Source organism: Colius striatus, chromosome 1 (genome assembly GCF_028858725.1).
Source record: "Colius striatus isolate bColStr4 chromosome 1, bColStr4.1.hap1, whole genome shotgun sequence".
Taxonomy (NCBI): Eukaryota; Metazoa; Chordata; class Aves; order Coliiformes; family Coliidae; genus Colius; species Colius striatus.
In genome coordinates this window covers 118676232-118693829 of record NC_084759.1, presented here as the reverse complement: position 1 = coordinate 118693829, position 17598 = coordinate 118676232, and the positions used below count along the sequence as shown (strand labels likewise).

Sequence of the window (17598 nt, the reverse complement as noted above, 5' to 3'; positions counted from 1 at the left end):
AATTGTATTTGATGTGAGCAATAAGAGATTTGCAAGAAACATTAGTTTTACCTTAAATGGCACTTTCTTTTCAGCTTATGTTTGATTGGACAAGATGATGGCTATAGGTCCCTTCCAACCCCTAGTATTCTGTGATTCTGTGACAAAAAGTACCTCTAGTCGACCCTAAAATTCATCTAACAAGAAAAAAAACTTGCTTAAGTACTACATGTAAGGAATGCAGCAGCTTAAAGCCTTTGGGGACCATTGTAGTGCAGACTCGTATATAGACATTTCAGTGTTCAACAGCAACTATGTTGAAATATTTAAAGGATGAGAGCCATAAACAGGAAGTGGTTTACAGAAGCCGCATTACTTACAGGGATGTTGTGCAAAAGTGTTGGTATATTATTAGAAATAAGATTAGCTTAAGTGTCCACAAATTGCAATATAAATCAAGCTAACTAGTAGAAGTTGCCAAAACACACTTCCATATCATACTGTCTGCCTTTGTTGCATTTATTCAAGGTCGGGCGAGTTGTAATGAGTTGGTTGGCAAAGGTTCAGATAACTTATCTGAGAAGGTGACTTTTGGCTTTTTCCTCAAAAAGAAAAAAGCTTTCATCAAAAATGCCTCTTGCCTCTTTGATCACAAATTAGCCATAGAAAATGTGAAGCAAATGCATGCCAATTTAGTAGTACCTGTTTGAGTTGTTAGGGAAGAGAAGCATGCAATCTGTCCTCAAAGGACAAACCAACAGCAGAGTTGTAGGAGGCAGTGTGAGAACAAAAGGATGAGAAGTTTATCAAGGATCTAAAGGAGCTGAAGGGAAACATCAGATTAGAATTCCCTGTCAAAGGAAAAGTTAACCTCTTAAGAAAAGCCTCTTATCATCCAAAGACACATCTGCTACATTAGAAAAAGATTATTTTGTTACTTAACCACAGGTATGGGCACTTACATGCTTACCTTATCCAGCAACACATTCTGCCATAAGCGGAAGATACTGAGGTAGCTTCTGTCTCTTGCACTGAATGATGTGAAGAAAAACTACGGGGAAAAACAAGGTGCAAAAAGCTTACTTGCAGGTCTTTTCAAGAAACCCACAGATGCTTTCCTATATCTTGAATATCCTAAGGTTTTCAGCAACAGCAGTCTCAACAAACCCGGGGTCATATCCCTCACACTCCACAGTTTTTAATCACTTTTAACAAGTAAAACTTAGTTCTGGAATATCAGTCCTCAAAGACACACACTTTTCTTGGCATCTGATTGCAAATATTTGTACCTTTGGCATAAAGGAAGAGTTCCCCCTGATGAGGAAAGTTAATAAATTGAGAGGGAACACCCAAGTACGAGAAATCACAGTACCTTCACAAAGAACAGTTCCAGATTCATTCTAGAAAGCTATTTTCTGTATCCAGACAAGAATTCTTATTTTCAAGCCATTTGCAGAAGCAGCATCATAAAGAATGTTGCATGTAAGAACATTCTAGATCACGCTTTTCAGTTTTTCCCAATACACACTCAAAATCTACATTTCCCAGCACATAAAATTGCAAAAATAACAAACTCCTTGTATTTAAAGTGCCTCTGGAAGAAAATTGCTGAAAACTAAAAGGACTGTGATATGGGTTTCAAGTCATGGAGAAATCTGCCTGTCTAACAATGCAGTCTCAAGGATGCACATTCTGAATTTGTGCCTTGAACTTTTAGTTTTGAAATGGCTTCCCTTTGACAATCAGTGGGATGGTAACTCCCCCACTTTCTGGTTACTACATCAACACTACTAGGCAACTCTGCAATCTGACTTTGTTGAAATTACTAAACCAATATGCACAGGTACCAAACCACCAAATCTGTCTTCTAATCCTAATGACATTTAAAGATTTGACAGGGAAGTTATTTATGCAAATTTGAACTATAACAAGTGCTCTGCCCTGGACATTAGCATTTTAAAAAACATATTTAAATACAGGTTTTCACCTTCTCTCCTTTTGTTGCTATTTGAATGGCATTTGGAATGAGCCGAGCAGTCTTCTCCTTTGTCATGAAAGTGATATCCTTCAAGGCAATAGAAATCTAAGCAGAAACAGATTTAATAAGGCATTTTAAAAGTAACCGTTATGACTAAAAATTTTAAAAGTCACAAAACATGCAAGAGGAATTCAAACTAACCCCAAACCTTGGGATGCAATCCAGTTGAGATCAGAAAGGCAATTACTGACTCCATTTGCTAAGCTTAACAGCAAGCATTCTAAATCAGAAGTAAGTTAAGATGACTTAGGAGTCATCTCCTTTCATACTAGGACAGGGAAGCCAGTAGTTTTTCTTCTTTCGTTCCACTCCTCCAGCAACGCTAGAGGATTAAGGGCACAACCCCAACCAAACAAAATACAGATCTGAAAGTCAATCCCAATCACTATATTATACATAAAATAGGATACAGATCAGACAACGGACTCTTGTCTATTTCATCTCACAGAAGTTTATAATTTAGTCAATTTTTGCAGATATTTACTTATTGTCCAGACACTGCAAGGAAATCTTTCCACTTGGGTGTACTTGCCTTGCATATTAGTACTTGAAATGTTTCTGTTTAGAAGTGCATGGTCTGACTGGCTGCAACAAGCCACTTTCATTCAGCTTACTCCTTTTCTTTAAAGATAAAACTGCTGCCATTGAACTTAAGAGACAGGAAAAACATACAGTTGGGACTTGCTTTTTCAAGTGTGTGTGCAGGAAGTCCTCCACTTTCTCTCTTGCTCTCTCTGCATCAATACAGCTCCCAAAACATATCTTTGCCATTGTAGCTGATGAGCTCAGATTGCCTTAAGATATTGCTTAAGGTGTAACTGTGCTAGGCAGCCAGCAACAGTTAGGTTACTAGAACATATGCTGTTTTGGTTGAAAAAAAAATCAGTCTTTGAATACTTTATATATTTGTAATTTTTATAAATATATATACTTTATATATTCATGGATATAATTTCAAAGGTATTTTGATTTTGTTTTAATCTGAAGTCTACAATAAGAAACATCCAATCATCAAATCCATTTGATGAAATTAAGCTTAGTTTTCAGTTAAGCATTTCTACACTCCTTCATTGTCTTGAGTGCATGAGCTATTTGTTGCCTGTTCTGTGTACTTCAGAGCATACATATACAGTAGACTTCAAGAGACTAATTTAAGGTAAAAGCAGTCTCCCAGCTGTAGAACATTTTGACATCTCTCTATCACCTATTAACTAGGTTACCTTCCCTTTCTCATTCACTGCTTCACACTATTCCTACAGCAGACAACAACTGCTTGAATGAAAATTTTTAAGTCATTAACCAAATTTGACACAAATAGAGGGTCAACATGACAAAAATCTAACTCTTGTAATACTGTTCAAAAGCTACAGACCACAATATAAGGACTTGCAGTGGTCACTGGTAGAGTCTCTTCAGGTATTCTTAGATGCTGGTATTTAAATGTGAGACTAAACCAAGTAAGGTACAATGCTGGAACTCTTGAACAGGGCAACACCATGCACTGTATAATGCTCCTGGTCTTACGGGAGATTATGTGTTACATCCCTTTATAGAGCAACTCTCCTTGGTAAACAGAGGCAAATTGTCATTCAGAAATGTAAAAGATCAGCTTTAGCATAAATCCTGAACTCCTTCCTATGCTGAATGACTGACACAGCAGGCTCACTTCAGCATGCAGAAGTCTCCAATGCTTTTCTTGTTTTATGTAGCAACAGACCTGCATTTTCACTCAGGGATGCAGGTTCTTCCTTCTTAGCAGAAAGTTACTAGCATGAGATTGACAGGATTAGATTTGTTTGATTTATTAAATCCTGATAGTATGGGACAAAGAGAGGTGGGATTCAAGTGAACTAAGAGATCTTACCGTGGTCTCCCATCGGAAAATGTTGCTGTGGAAACAGAGCCAGTTTTCAGAGAGATACAAGCGTCCTTGCAGCAGGATATCCTTCTGGAGAGCACAGGCATAATCTATGTGTAGAGAGCAAGAGCAAGTTTATTCACCTATTGCAGCTCAGTTGAACCCAAATCTGTTAACTTAAAATGAGATAATAATGTTGTAATACAAATAAAAAGCCATTTCTTTCACTCTTCAAAAGTTTGTGAAGGCAGACTTGCACTGGATTGTATCTAGACCATTGTTCTGGAAACGTCCCAAAGCCAGCGTTGATGGAATTACCTGTGTGAGGATAGTACTATGTGTTTACCTCCTGTGCATTACCCTGTATTTTTAGAGAAAAGGTATCAGGCAATATCAGGACTACATGGGAGAAGTATTAAGTCAAATTTCTAAGCGCCTAAACAACAGAACTCACACACATTATATACTATAACAGATTATACTGTCAACTCCTACATAACAGTAGTTCATTTAATGTAGCAAGCTAATCATTTTCCACTAAACAGATGATATCAAGAGAAAAAACTATCTACAGAGTAAGACACTAAAATGCAGCTTGAAGCTATCCAGTTCTTCAGGCAGGGGATATTTTCAGAAGCTGACTGTTGTTTTTAAGATGATACTGCCTCTGGCTGAAACATCCCTATTGAGAAACAGATTTCATCTAGAATGCAATTACCCATGATCAGATACCTCTAATTAAGAACAAGAGGAGAGGATCTGGTTGCAGTTTTTAAAAGATCTCTGTGAGAGAACTTTCATGATTTTAGAGTCTGAAGATTTTAACAAAAGGAATTTTCAGAAGTATTACTTCTAGAAAGTTAAGACAGACTTCTTTTGGAAGCTCCAGCCTGAAGAAGATTACCTCACATATCAAAAATATCCAAGATGTACCTATTCATGCAGAATGATAACATTACCAAGAAGTTTGCATCTGAATTCTATGTTTGGAGGAGAGACCTAAAAACATTGGAGGACTGAGCAAGTGATGAGCAACACCACCATGACCTACATACACAAGAGACAATATCAAAACGAAAGGGAGAGATTAGCATTCCTCCTCCTAAATTTCCAGATTCAGAACTTACAATGCTGCCTGTAAGCAACATATTCAGATAAATTAAAGTTAGTGGCATTCCTTTAAACTCCCATTTCAAAAGTCATTTCCCTTTCATTATAAGAAAGAATTGCATTTCATATAATCTTTATATATAGTGCTCATTACAGTGGAATAGTTGTTTCTTTTTTTAACTGTTAAGAACAGGAGCAGTTATAGTTCTTTTAATAAACAGCAGCAAGTAATTGCTTCTTTGAGGACTGTAAAGCCTGTGATAAGTCTCTCTGCATCAAGCAAAGGAAGAGTTCTTTCCTTGGAGGACACAAAGTCCTTCTAAAAGAAGGGGTAGAAAAAAAAAGTATGTAAAGTAATGATTTCATCTTCTGATGGAATAGGTGCTATATCATTGAGATTAACCCACTACTAAATTTTTCTTCAAGTCCTAGGCAATCTGTCCACTGCAACTCTGCTTCAGAGATTGCTCTATGGCTTTCTATATCAATCCTGTATAAGGAGAAACATCAAAGCAATGATTTCAAGTAGTATCCTTTTCTTCTGTACTGAACTTAAGTATTTTTAAAATGCAGAAGGCATTTCAGAGGATAATTGTCTCTTTCTGAGGCTAGAGAAAGATGCTCGGATTTAATTGTTTCTGAGCAAATGACAGCTCTAATTTCTCTTCCATTAACCTGGAAGAAACTCAGCATGCTGCAAGGATATACTGACCGCCTCTCAATATTCACTTCCTTATAAGGTTGAAGTTTATCTGTCATCTCATGCAAACAGTCACAATGCCACTTTTGTATAAAAACAACACCCAGTTCTTGGACAGTATATTTGTTACACAATGCTTAGGCAACACAGCAGGCTTACCTGCATGGCAGGTGATAAAAGAGGGAATAAGGTGCATCACTGCATGAAAAGGAGGAAAGGCCATATATTTGCCTTCATTAGATTTTGCAGTGTAAGAAAATAGGGAGTCAGAGCTCAAAAGGAACATTTCAATGCCAAGAAGTTATACACCATAGTTCTATGTTCTCTGCCACTTGCTTCTGACCACTCCCACCCACCTCATGAACTTCTCACCACCTCTGCTTTTCCCACTGAGCATTACTTCTATGCCTGCACCCACATCATCAGCGTAACGGATAAGCCAACCTCATATACTGGGTCCTGAAAAACCTCTGTTCAAGGCACAAGCCAACCTAGAACTAACAGATCTGCATAACACCAGATAACATGCCTCATGTCCAGTTCTAGCCTGAGCAGTAACTACAAGCTTATAGAGCAGCATGCCATGTTGACAAAGACACACAAGTGCACAGTACACGATGTCACGATAAAATGAAGACTGGTCTGTGTTTCCCAATGGTCTCCTATGATTGCACACTTAAATACTGAATTTTGTGTCCCCATACCACATAGCTGGCATTTGTCTCTGAAAAGGGTCTTTTAAATTACAAACACTCACTGTGTCACTCAGTCCCAGAAGTCACGTTCATCAAGATGCCTAGGGCAAAGGTCTAGGCTAGTTCCAAGGAGCAACAAAAACCAGCTTCTACTGCCTACTTAACAGGGCCACTGAAGTAACACCCCTTATCTTTGTTTCCAAGTACCAAACCATTATGACTATAGAATCATTCCTTCCTCCCCCAACATCTAGAGCAACTGACTCAAGTAATAAGTAGTTGTCTCTTTAAAATAAGAGAGAGGCACTCACAGGATAGAAAATAAATGGCTATGACACCACAAGAGGCACAAAAAGTTAGTTGCCCATGCTGGAAAAAAACATAACCAAATTCAGTGCTCTTAGGATTTAACTCTGCCTCTGCTCTTTTCACACTTGCATCACACAAACCTGGGGATGCACATAAGTTGAGTTTATGCTCTCACCCTAGCTCATCAGCCAACAGCTTTCAGGCAGTTACATCTCTAATGCTGTCAGGAAGAGTTTTGTATAAAAATCCACTAAAAAATAGTGCCAGGAAGAGACGTTACGAGAGTCCCAATCCTCATATACTCTCCCTTGCTTTCTCAGCCACCAAAAGGAAACTGTCGTTTTCCACAAAGCAAGCAGCACAGAATTAACCTGACTTCCCTGAAGATATTTGATACTAGTTTAGAGACAGGAGAATGGGAAGTTATCAGCTATGGTTGGAATTTGCCATAAAAAACCATCTTGGCACTACTGCAATCTTGGAGTTATCAGTAAGAAGGCAAGCACTTTTGGTGTGATTATGTCTTACCTACTATAAGCCTCTCCGAGTCTGGCAGATGAGAAAACTGTCTCTTGAATTCCTCACTCCTATATTTGTAAGTGGAACTTGAGAGCTGCAACAAAGAATGGTAAAAGGTTAAGCAAACAGATTTATTTTCAGACATCAACGGTGGATGTGTAATTTTATCTTGAAGAACAAGTGAACATTAAAAGACCAATAAAGAATAGGTGGTATCTAAATGCAGTCATCACTGTAACTTAATGCTTGCTTATGTAAGAGTGTGCTTCTAGTGTTTAGGATAAGAAGGGTCAAACTGTTCCCTGTATCAGGCCAGATGCCAATTAGATGGCATTACAGTTGCACGATGGCAACCTGCTTCACTCATAAGAATATGAAAAGCCCCTTCCATGGTTGTCCTCTAGCACAGACTAAATGAAGAGGCAACAAGGCCACAACACAGGAGGTGACAGAGCAGACAAAGTCTTCATGTAGGCCACTAGCTGGATACGACACAACCTAGAACACCAATTTCTACTTGGAGTTCCCTTTTGGGAATACTACAATGCAGTGGATTTTTTGCAAGTTACTATAATTAGACCTGTCTATGATTCATATAATATTCAAATTTGGCAGTAAACTCAGAGCAAAGCAGAAGTATCTTGATAGATTTTAACTCATTTTTATAAATGAATGTCCCTACTCCCATTCAAATAGAGTTTCAACATGTTGTCTACAAACCATTCTTCTGTAAAAGCCCTATTTCTCATTTAGGGGTAATAACAAGGCCATATTTTTTTTCTTAACAGATGTTGGCCATTTATTTTAGGGGCCATTCTACCTAAATACTGTATAAGGTGATGACTCAGCTGGACTATAGCTAAGACAGAAAGAAGTAATTTTCAAGTGTTACCAAAACCAGGTATAAATACAGTATAAAAACCTCTTTTACACCTTTTTTTTTTCCCCCAGACATTTCTAAAGATCTTAAGCACATGACTGCTATTCTCAACTTGAGCATCTGAATTAGTCCAAAACTTGACATTCACCATTAAACCCATGTCTACCATAAGATTAGCTGCTATTTATGTTTAGGGTGGGGGAAGAAAGAGGAAAGGAGGCAAAGACACATTTTTAACTGCACGACCTTGAAGCATGTTTACTAAAAAAACCACCCATTTTTAGCACACTCCTGATGCCTGTTAGTTGGTTACTACCCTTTCATTATGTCTGTGTTCGTTGTCAAAACAATCCCTGAAGTAAGACAGACATATCTTCAACTCGAGGGTCTTTTAATAAACTAGCGTCAATGGTGCCCCTACCTCATCAAGATTTTCACATTTTGTTTCTTTTCCACATAAGAGATTCCTGATTCTTGCAGTTCAAAAGTTTCCTGAACATCACCCTATATACACATCCTATGATGGTCTGTCATCTACCTGTCCTTGAGAATCAAGTTCTTTGGCCACAAGACCAGAGAAGTATTATTTCAAGGTTGTCTGTTTAGGTGCCTATAACACAGGAGAGGGCAGAGTTGCCCTAACTCAGTTCAGCTTTACCAACAATAAAAGAAAGTACTTACGACTGACCACTAGTGAGCACATATTTGCTGTCCACTAATACTCTGCACATTGCAATGTAAAAAGGTAGCAAGGGAACAAGACAGAAAATACACCCACCCTTGCCCTTCTGAGGAAAGTAAACATGAGTGCTTTAGGTGCAACTAACAAACAAGGAAATAGGTTAAATATGTCCTCTAAGTTGTATGCTTAGTTATATTTCAGCTGTTTCTGAGACTACAAAAATAATATTCTTGAAGAGTATGCACTGAAGTAGATAGGCTATGGTTTCTCAGTCTTGCCAACATCGCGCCCCAAAACGCTCGCTTTTAACTGATCATCTGAAACAGGCATCCAATGACTGCATCGTTTTCAAGGCATTGAATTCTTTGCAATTACTCTGGAAAGTGACATGAGGAAAAATGAAAAGTTACCTCATAACTGTAGTTTCTACCTATAGTTCCAGAGTCCCTACAGTTTACACAGGCACACCCCGAATTGACTGAAGTCTGAGCTTGCAACGACAATGCCAACATATAAACAGAAAAAAGAAGAGGTCTGCCATGAGAGCAAAAGAAAGTCGCCAACCTCCAAGTCAGATTTATGAAATAACAATTTAAGAAGCTATGCTTTTAAGAAGAGTTGTGGTTTCTCAAACATGCTGTATGTAAGATGTAAGAGTTACACCGAAATTGGGCATTTTTGTGGTCATCAGACAAAAGGAATCAGGATGAGGAGAATAGGAACATTATAGTTTCACAGATACATTTATATTAGTTCCTCAATCAACCAGTGCAACAGCTCCAAGAATCCAAACTCAAGATATCTTAAGTGTTACTTAGAAATGGAATTTTTCTAGAGCATAAAATCTGATATAGCTTGTGTGAGAAACCCTTGCTGGCATTTAGAAGTGTTGTCACGACTGACAAATAGGCCATAAGAAATCCTCTTATTAATTTAGATTTCTACTGAGCTCTGACATTTATGAAGACTCTGCTCTGAAACCTTATCTAATCAGTAGAAAAATAGTGAGCACATTGAAACTTTTGAACCTTATCTTTTCCTTACTTTGAACAAACACTAGCTCACTTAAATCTGTAATTATTACATACTCAGTATACGGTTTGGTGGTTAAAAGATCACTCAATAGGCTTGGGAAACAACGGGGCCATTTTTAACACTATTGGCACCATCATTTTCCCGAAAGTGAAGAAAAAAAACCAATCCCATTTCTATGAACAGAGCATTTCTCAATCACTATTATAATATCCACAACCTGGCAGCATTTGAGGCAGGTTGCCACCTCTGGGTTACAAACCTTACCAACAAATATTAAAAGAAAAATGGCATAAAATAGGTTGTAATATGGCATTTAAGAGATGAAAACAGCAATTCATTTTTAACACAAACATTTCTATGTTTAATTACAAGCCATCAGGCAAACACTTTGCCTGAGGATAATCTTAGGCATTTATGAGTATGCTATATTTAATCACTAAGGAAATTATTAAGTCCAGCCAACAACGTATTAGCACTCTATCTGAAGCCACAAAACGTACCAGAAATCTAAAAAATAGCATAAGCAGAAAAACATCTTCAGTGTCATCCAGAAAGTTTTACAGAAGACAAGTTATGTAAGAACCAGATACTACTTGAAGACACATAACTGTTTCTCATACCTTGTTTAGAAATAGACCAGAGTCCAACTATATAAAATCATGCTCCAGAAAAAGAAATTATTAAATAGGACCAAGCTGAGCTATTTATATGATAGAAAGCTGTTTAAAAAAACATCTTCTCTTCACATTTACATCATTTACAACAGGTAAGCTGACCTCTCCTCTAGAGTAACACAACTCTGATTTCACCTCATTTTAAGAGATGCATGTATGCCTCCTACTGAGCTTCAGTATCAGTTATCACCAAGTGTTTGGGGTCCCTGAATAAAAGAAGCCTATAAACAAACTGCCCATCCTACTCCCCTTTTATGCTCAGAAGTCTTACTTCACTATGAAAATATGGCCAACAAGATGCATGGCTTTGTTCCTCTGTCTACAAGCGGGCAAATCCATGCCGCTATCTCTATACACCCATTAAAGACCACCTAATGTGCTAAGACAGAAGAGTTGTACTTTCCTATGAAGTTTATAGACATGGTCCAAAGTAAATTTGGAGATATTATAAGGTTAGGATGAAAGTACTTTTTAATCCTACACTAGCACATTAAAACAAACATTTAAATATCCTGGCAAAAACTGTTGTGTTTCTAATGAATTGTTTTCCCTCTTCCTCAAATTCATCTAAAATCCTTCTTAGCATCAGGAGAAAAAAAAAAAAACAAGCCAGTCCTCAGAAGAACAACATACAGCCAGAGAAGAGTTTGATTTTATACAAAAAGTCTACTATAGATGGCATGTATTCTTGAAACTTATTTGGCAAGGAAGAAATAAACGAAACTGAACAAAACATAGCAACATACCACTTCCAGAGAGTCTAAAGCCACACTAGGCTAGGAGAGAGCCAAGTTAACAGCAGTGAACAAAAGCCTCATTTAGCAGCACAAGGCAGGCAACTTTAAAGACCTCGTATACTCCAAAACAGATTCAGACAGACTTATCTATAAACACGAGAACAAGTTCCCTAGCACACTGAGATGGCAGTCTCTGCTAAGGCTATGTGTAAAATGTGTCAAGTCTGACAAACCTTTCCATCACAGAAATGTTGATATAGCTACAGTCATTTTTTCAATCCAGAAAAGTTCATTAGCACCATCAAATCTAACTTAATAGCACAGAAGCCACAGCTATCACAGTTTAGCTCCTGCTTTTAAATAAGAGCTGTGATGACCAATTTTCCCTTTGGGAAAGGTAGCAAAAACTTATTTTACCTTCTCAAATTAGAAGTCAGCCCTGATGGAAGAATTCATCCTGGCTATGGATAGTTCTGGACAGTGGTCTGTTGGTTACTCTTCACTTTGTAAATTACTTTTGGATCCTGAGCAAGTCACTCCATATCTTCTTTTGAGGTAAGGATTAAGCTTCTCAAGTCTATTAGCAAAAAGATTTTTTTTTTTTCAGACTTATTCCCGTGGCTTTTCTGAACTCCCTCCCATATTCAATGTGCTTTGAGAGCAAGACATAGCATTGCAGGAGTCACTGTAAATACACAGGAATCTGATTCACATCTGCTTTTAGGCACAGAATCATAGTCGAAGCTCCACATCCACATGACTACCAGTCCCCTTTATCTTTCCACAGTTCTAGGGCACAGTTTTCCATTTCATCTGAAAACAAGCAGAGGGATCTATTTTGAAAGTGTCAGACCTGTCTGTGCACCCTGTCATAAGCAAACACTCCAGATCCACTCTGTTACAGTGTCCTATTTTCACTAATCATTCCTTGACAGAACCAAAGAAAAAAAATGGGTTAGAAATAACTCTCAGTCACTGAGTACTCACAAGCTTTATCTGCAGTGACTTACTGTTCTTTTGAAGAACAGAAACATTAAAACTTGCATATGGAAAGAACCACTCACAGAATCTGAAGTGCAATATCACCTTACTCAAGGTGACTTACTGTGCTGCATACAGTACCCTGTGCACTTTGGGACTGGATGTATACAGTGTCCACTTTTGGCTTTTTGTGGTTTTTTTGTTGTTGGGTTTTTTTTTAAATAAGGAGCTATTTGTTCACACCTGATTATCAACACAGTTATAGTTAATTCATAGGTCATATAAGCCATGTCAATCAATAAAACAAAAAAGAAAAGCAAAGAAAAACAGGCAACTGTTGCCAGGGTTGGCTCAGCCATCATATTCCCTAGGAGCCTGCTTTCCAAAAGTTCCCATGCTCTCAATGAAATGAAGACAAGCTCTTAGCTACAATGGGAGGGGGAACAGTTTAAGGAGCCAGGGCTATTTTACTTACATTCATTGTACGCCTTCTTTCATCCACAACTTCTCCAGAGAGGGATGTCTCCTAAGCACAGGGCACTCTTCCAGTGGGCTACTGGCAGGCACCGGACTGGGCTGTGCACTAGAGTCATTAAATCCCTTCCTGTGGCCCAACCACCCCCCCTTCTTTGCAGAGGTTGAAGGAGAAACCGATTTTCTTAAGTAGAAAACAAGCCAACAACAGTTTTCTTTCAGTGGCATCCCTATACAGACAAAGCAGCATCCAGCAAGAATCTTAGTGCGATTATTTCTTTCTTCTGCTGGAAATGCAACATGTACAAGAATGAGACATTAAAATACTAGTCATGAGCAAATACTCAAGTTACTGTATTTTTTCAGATTCTGTTTGTTGGAGTGTTTTTTAATCCCGTGAGATCCAAGGCTAAAGGCAGAGTCTCTAGTTCCCCCAAAATGAATGTTACAATTAACTAGTTCTCACTGACACACATGCAGGCACAATAAAAGTGACTGATAATTATTTACCTCTAACACTGGTAGCTTCCAAAAACCCATGTAGGAAGAAGCTCCTCATAACTATTTCATTATAGAGAGCTTCTGAAATTTTGGATGTCCACTGAAAAGCATTTGACATCCAGTGTCATAAAACTTGAGTGCACTAGATAATTCCAAAAGGGAGGCTGCTCTTCTTTGTTTTAAAGACTGGGTCTGGTACATTGAAAGCACTATGTCCCACAGCACCTCAATAGTAGTCCAGCCCTCAACAGCTCTATTGTGGACATCTGTCTCATCAAGCCATCATTGACAGGACACAAGGTAAAGACCCTGCAGTTCTATCTGATTACTGACCAGGGAGAAAGGCCTGCATCACAACAGTTTATCCCATGGTGTAACATGAACTCAGATGAACTGGAATCCCACTCACAAAAGGCCTGTCATCCCCTGCACCTCACCAGTCATCTCCTACTTCAAAGAGCAGGAAAGAAGGTCTTATATTTGAGCTTTTCCTGTATAAGTACAAGCATCAAACTGTGCTGGAGCACAGCTTAAAAAAAACAACCTACAAAATTCAACCAAAGTTGTCACAATTGAAGATTTTGACAGACACGAAAATTCGGCATTATATGATAAACTGGGAACTGTGCTGCTAACATCAGGTTACATAATCAGACCTAGAACAAAAGTATCTTTTTCTTTTTTTAAAGATTTTTTAAATTTGATTTCCCAAACAGAAAGAAAACTCTAAGCCTTAATGTTTAAAAAGTTGAAAGATGTAAAGGTGTTTCTTTGGAGAATTTTAAGATGCACAACCAACTAAAGATTTGGTTTTCTTTTTTTTAATGTTCTTTAGAACAGTAGAAGAGATCTGGCAGAATTTTGTAACACAGTATTTCAGTTTAGAACATGTGAGGAACTCTCCCAAGTTTCTCCTTCATGATCCCATGGGAATTAGCTCAATTTCACAAGCCATTACATTTCATTGGAAAAGGGCTCAGCTGAAGCTACTCCAACCAGCTCCTTGCGAAACAAGCCGATAACCTTCTTATCAATGATAAGAAAGCCTCTTGTCATTAGTAGCATTTATTATTACAGACTTCTCCCTCTCTCCCCCCCACCAAAAAAAACCAAAAGGTTGGAATTAGAATACGTCCTGTTAATGCAGAAGCAATTGCTTTGTAGTATTCAGTATTTTCTTTCTGCAAATAAGCAGTCTAAAGCATTTTTAAATTACGTACTTCTCTTAACAACCCTGATTTGGATATAAAATCTCAAGTTTGGCACACAAACTGAGGAGCAAAGCATATGCTCCATTTCAGAAATAAAACTGACTGAGGCATGAAGCTAATGTAAAGTCAGAAGACACACACTCCCTACACGCACCTCCTCCTCTAACTGCCTGCAGCCTGTTCCAACCCATGCAGATTCCCGGCCAACACTCAGGCTGCCTCTACAGCTCCCCGCCTCCCCTCACCCACTTGCTCATAGCTGGTGCTGGACACCATCCAGCAGAGCTAGTAGCGTTATGCCAGCCTCTGCTTGCATGCCAGCTTGAAAAACAGGCTGAAAGACACTAGCTTTCCAGAACACACACACAAATGCTGCAGCAAACAGTCAAAGAAAACTCAAGAGCTGGAGGGGGGTGTAAGAGCCACTCAGCTACAATCTAAAAATCACTATAATCTAAACAGATTTGGGAAGCCTGACTGCAGTAACATAGGTCATTTCAAGTTCACAAAAGTCCCAAAAGGGGCAGCAGTGTAGAGTACTATCACCAGGGAAACATCAGCTGGGAAAGAGAGCACTCAGGACCCAGCGTGTCTTCCCTCTGCATCGCTGAAGGCCACAGCCCACACATCAGTCTTAAAGACAGAGTACACCTACACAGTGTGGACTCAAATCTACTCTCACCCAAAAATCTGCCCATTGTCCACTTTATAAATCAAGTCCTTGCAAAGAGACCTACTCAGACTGTGCTCCAGAGTGGGGTGGGGAGATCGGGGCATGCTTCATGCACACCTAAGCTCACAAAGTGAGTTATGTTTCTGTCCACCCCTCCCATCAGCTGCCCAGAGGTCAGTTCTTCATAGGCAGGGAGTAAGCACTTTGAAGCAAGGAATATAGGGCTTGGCATTCCCATCAAATCTTTCTGCCTGCTCTGAAAGGGGAACAGCAAGTAGACATCCAGTTCTGCTTTTTTTGTGCTATCTGTCCCTTTCCATCTGCCTAATCAAGACGGTGTCTGCTGCATTTCTGCAAGCAACTATCCAAAGCCAGGCTCTGACTACTGTTCATGCAGGGGTCTGTAAGCAAGGAAGGTTACCAAGGACACCACAGGCTGCATAAGAGCTTAACCCTGCACAGACCACAAGCTCCAACAACAGTGAGGGGCTGTGGAGCTCCTCATTGCTGCACGACACCACCTACCCATCCCCAACTGCAAGAAGCTATCACACCACACAATTTCAGAGCTACAGGAGAAGATCGAGGTGTCCCTACGGTACATCCACCTCACCCGCTGAAGGCCGAGCCTTATACAAGTTGGATCCCCTCGGGCACTTGGCTGAACGTAAAGCCAGTGACTCACCCAACAGTAGGGAAGAGACATCCCTCCTGTAGCACAGTGCTACTGAGGAAGCTGAAGAAACAGAAAAATACACTTTAAGGAATTTTAATCAGACTTGAACCTGAGTGTCTGAAAGGGGAAGGTAATTGAACACAGTGAGGCTATGTTTACAGTCATTTTGCTGGCCACAACTGCTCACTAGGATTAAGCAGTGCACCTAGTTGGGTGGTGGCCCTTTAGATGGCCCACAGTTCTGTTGTCAAGATCAGCTACATATGTAAATAGCATGAACTGGTTTCACCAGAAAAACAAGGTAACTCTTCTGCTTTCCCAAAGCAAAGCTAGGATGTATCGCAGAGAATCTCTATGTGCTGAAAGGGCAACAAGATATTGGGAGGCAAATCTATACAGATAAATATTCCTTGCCGATTTCTTTCCAGACTTGGCAATTTCTTTTCATCTGAAAGACAGTAAGAGGACGCAAAGTGATCCCAAAAAGGCCCTGCCAAAGCCTGGGTTCCAGTGTGACTCAGGCCTCAGAAGCAACACGAGCATGAAGTGATTTAAGTGCATTTCCTGTTTATAAGGTTTAACTCAGATTAAACATCTGAGTCTAGACATTTGCAATTAGCAATAATGCTGATAATTTCAGTTTCAAACGTAATTATTTATCTAACTGCTACCAAGTCCCTCTGAGTTTGGATGAAACAAACATTACATTTTTTAATTAGAAGGTTGAGCAAAAAGCTCAAGAGATTTGGACACTTACATCAACAAACATCTTCCCCAACTCTGAACCAGAAAATATGGTGCTCTTAGCTTCCAGGGGGCAAGAATCTCCAACCTCAGATTTACTCAGCAACTTCATCAATGCCATCCATAGCCGACAATAACTTCTTTGGACCTGGTATTAAATTATCCTACTGCCTCTCTAAGATATTAGCACAAGTCAAGTTTACAAAGGTCTTGAGTGCCTAGATCCTTCTTATTTTAGGGAAAAAGAGTGTGGATCTGTACCTACTTTCCTGACTTCAAAGATGCAGCATCCAAGCATTTTTTTGTTCTGTTTTAGTAATTTAATCTACTGTCTAAGGATTTAACAAAAAAAGCAGCCAAATCCCAAACACAAACCCCAATACACTATCAAAAAAACCTAAACTTGTGATACAACAAGCTCTGAAACACTTAATATAAATAAAACAAGTATGTTTGCATAAACTCTGCAGTTGCTATTTTAACATTGTGTAATTGAAGCAAATTTGTCACCCTCCCAGCACGAAGTTATCTTTTAGCTCATTGAAGTCATCTGTTCCCCAGTTTAATTTCCACTCCTGTAACTATACTGTCCAGGTGTCAACAGCCATAAGTGTACTAACAAATATGACGCAACAGCAATTAAAAGCTCAGTCAAGATTATTTCCTTTTGGATAAAAATACATTCCTTTCCAAACAGCAGTTTCATCTGACTCATATTTCTTCCTATAGCATGTGTGTGAAACAATTAGCCAATGTTATTTGTTAACAACATCTGTTCCTTCACCTGATCTTTCACTGCAGGCTGCTTAAGTAATGGGAAAAAAAACCCCAAAAATATCAAATTGCTTGTCTTTATATTTACTTGATGCTTTTAATTAACAGAGGAAAAAAATCCAGATGGTTGGGATGGGACTTCATACAAAATAAGTAACTGTAAGACATTACTTCCGAGCATTTCCCTTCCTGCCACGAAGTCTCATCAAGATTACTTAATACAAAAGCAGATAAATAACTGAATGAATGGCATTGCTCAGCTGCACTTTTCCCTCCTTACTTTGTCAGAGCTGGACTCTGGTATCTCTGATCTGTATTTAAGTTTAGTAACAGTCCGCAAATATTGGT

The 17598-nt window shown here is 38.9% G+C and overlaps 1 protein-coding gene across 6 annotated transcripts in view; it reads right to left on the bottom strand.

Annotated features, from left to right (window-relative positions):
• GRAMD1C (GRAM domain containing 1C) overlaps nucleotides 1–17598 on the bottom strand; it is a 53858-nt gene that overhangs the window by 28128 nt on the left and 8132 nt on the right. For all 6 annotated transcript variants that reach the window (XR_009818050.1, XM_061988721.1, XM_061988717.1 and 3 more), the window contains exons 3-6: nucleotides 7218–7302; nucleotides 3882–3985; nucleotides 1967–2062; nucleotides 950–1030 (exon numbers count right to left, since the gene is read on the bottom strand). Coding sequence is in view for 5 of the 6 variants with exons in the window: in XM_061988721.1 (XP_061844705.1) it covers nucleotides 950–1030; nucleotides 1967–2062; nucleotides 3882–3985; nucleotides 7218–7302 (366 nt within the window). In the remaining variant the exon portion in view is untranslated. The remainder of the gene's footprint in view (nucleotides 1–949; nucleotides 1031–1966; nucleotides 2063–3881; nucleotides 3986–7217; nucleotides 7303–17598) is intronic.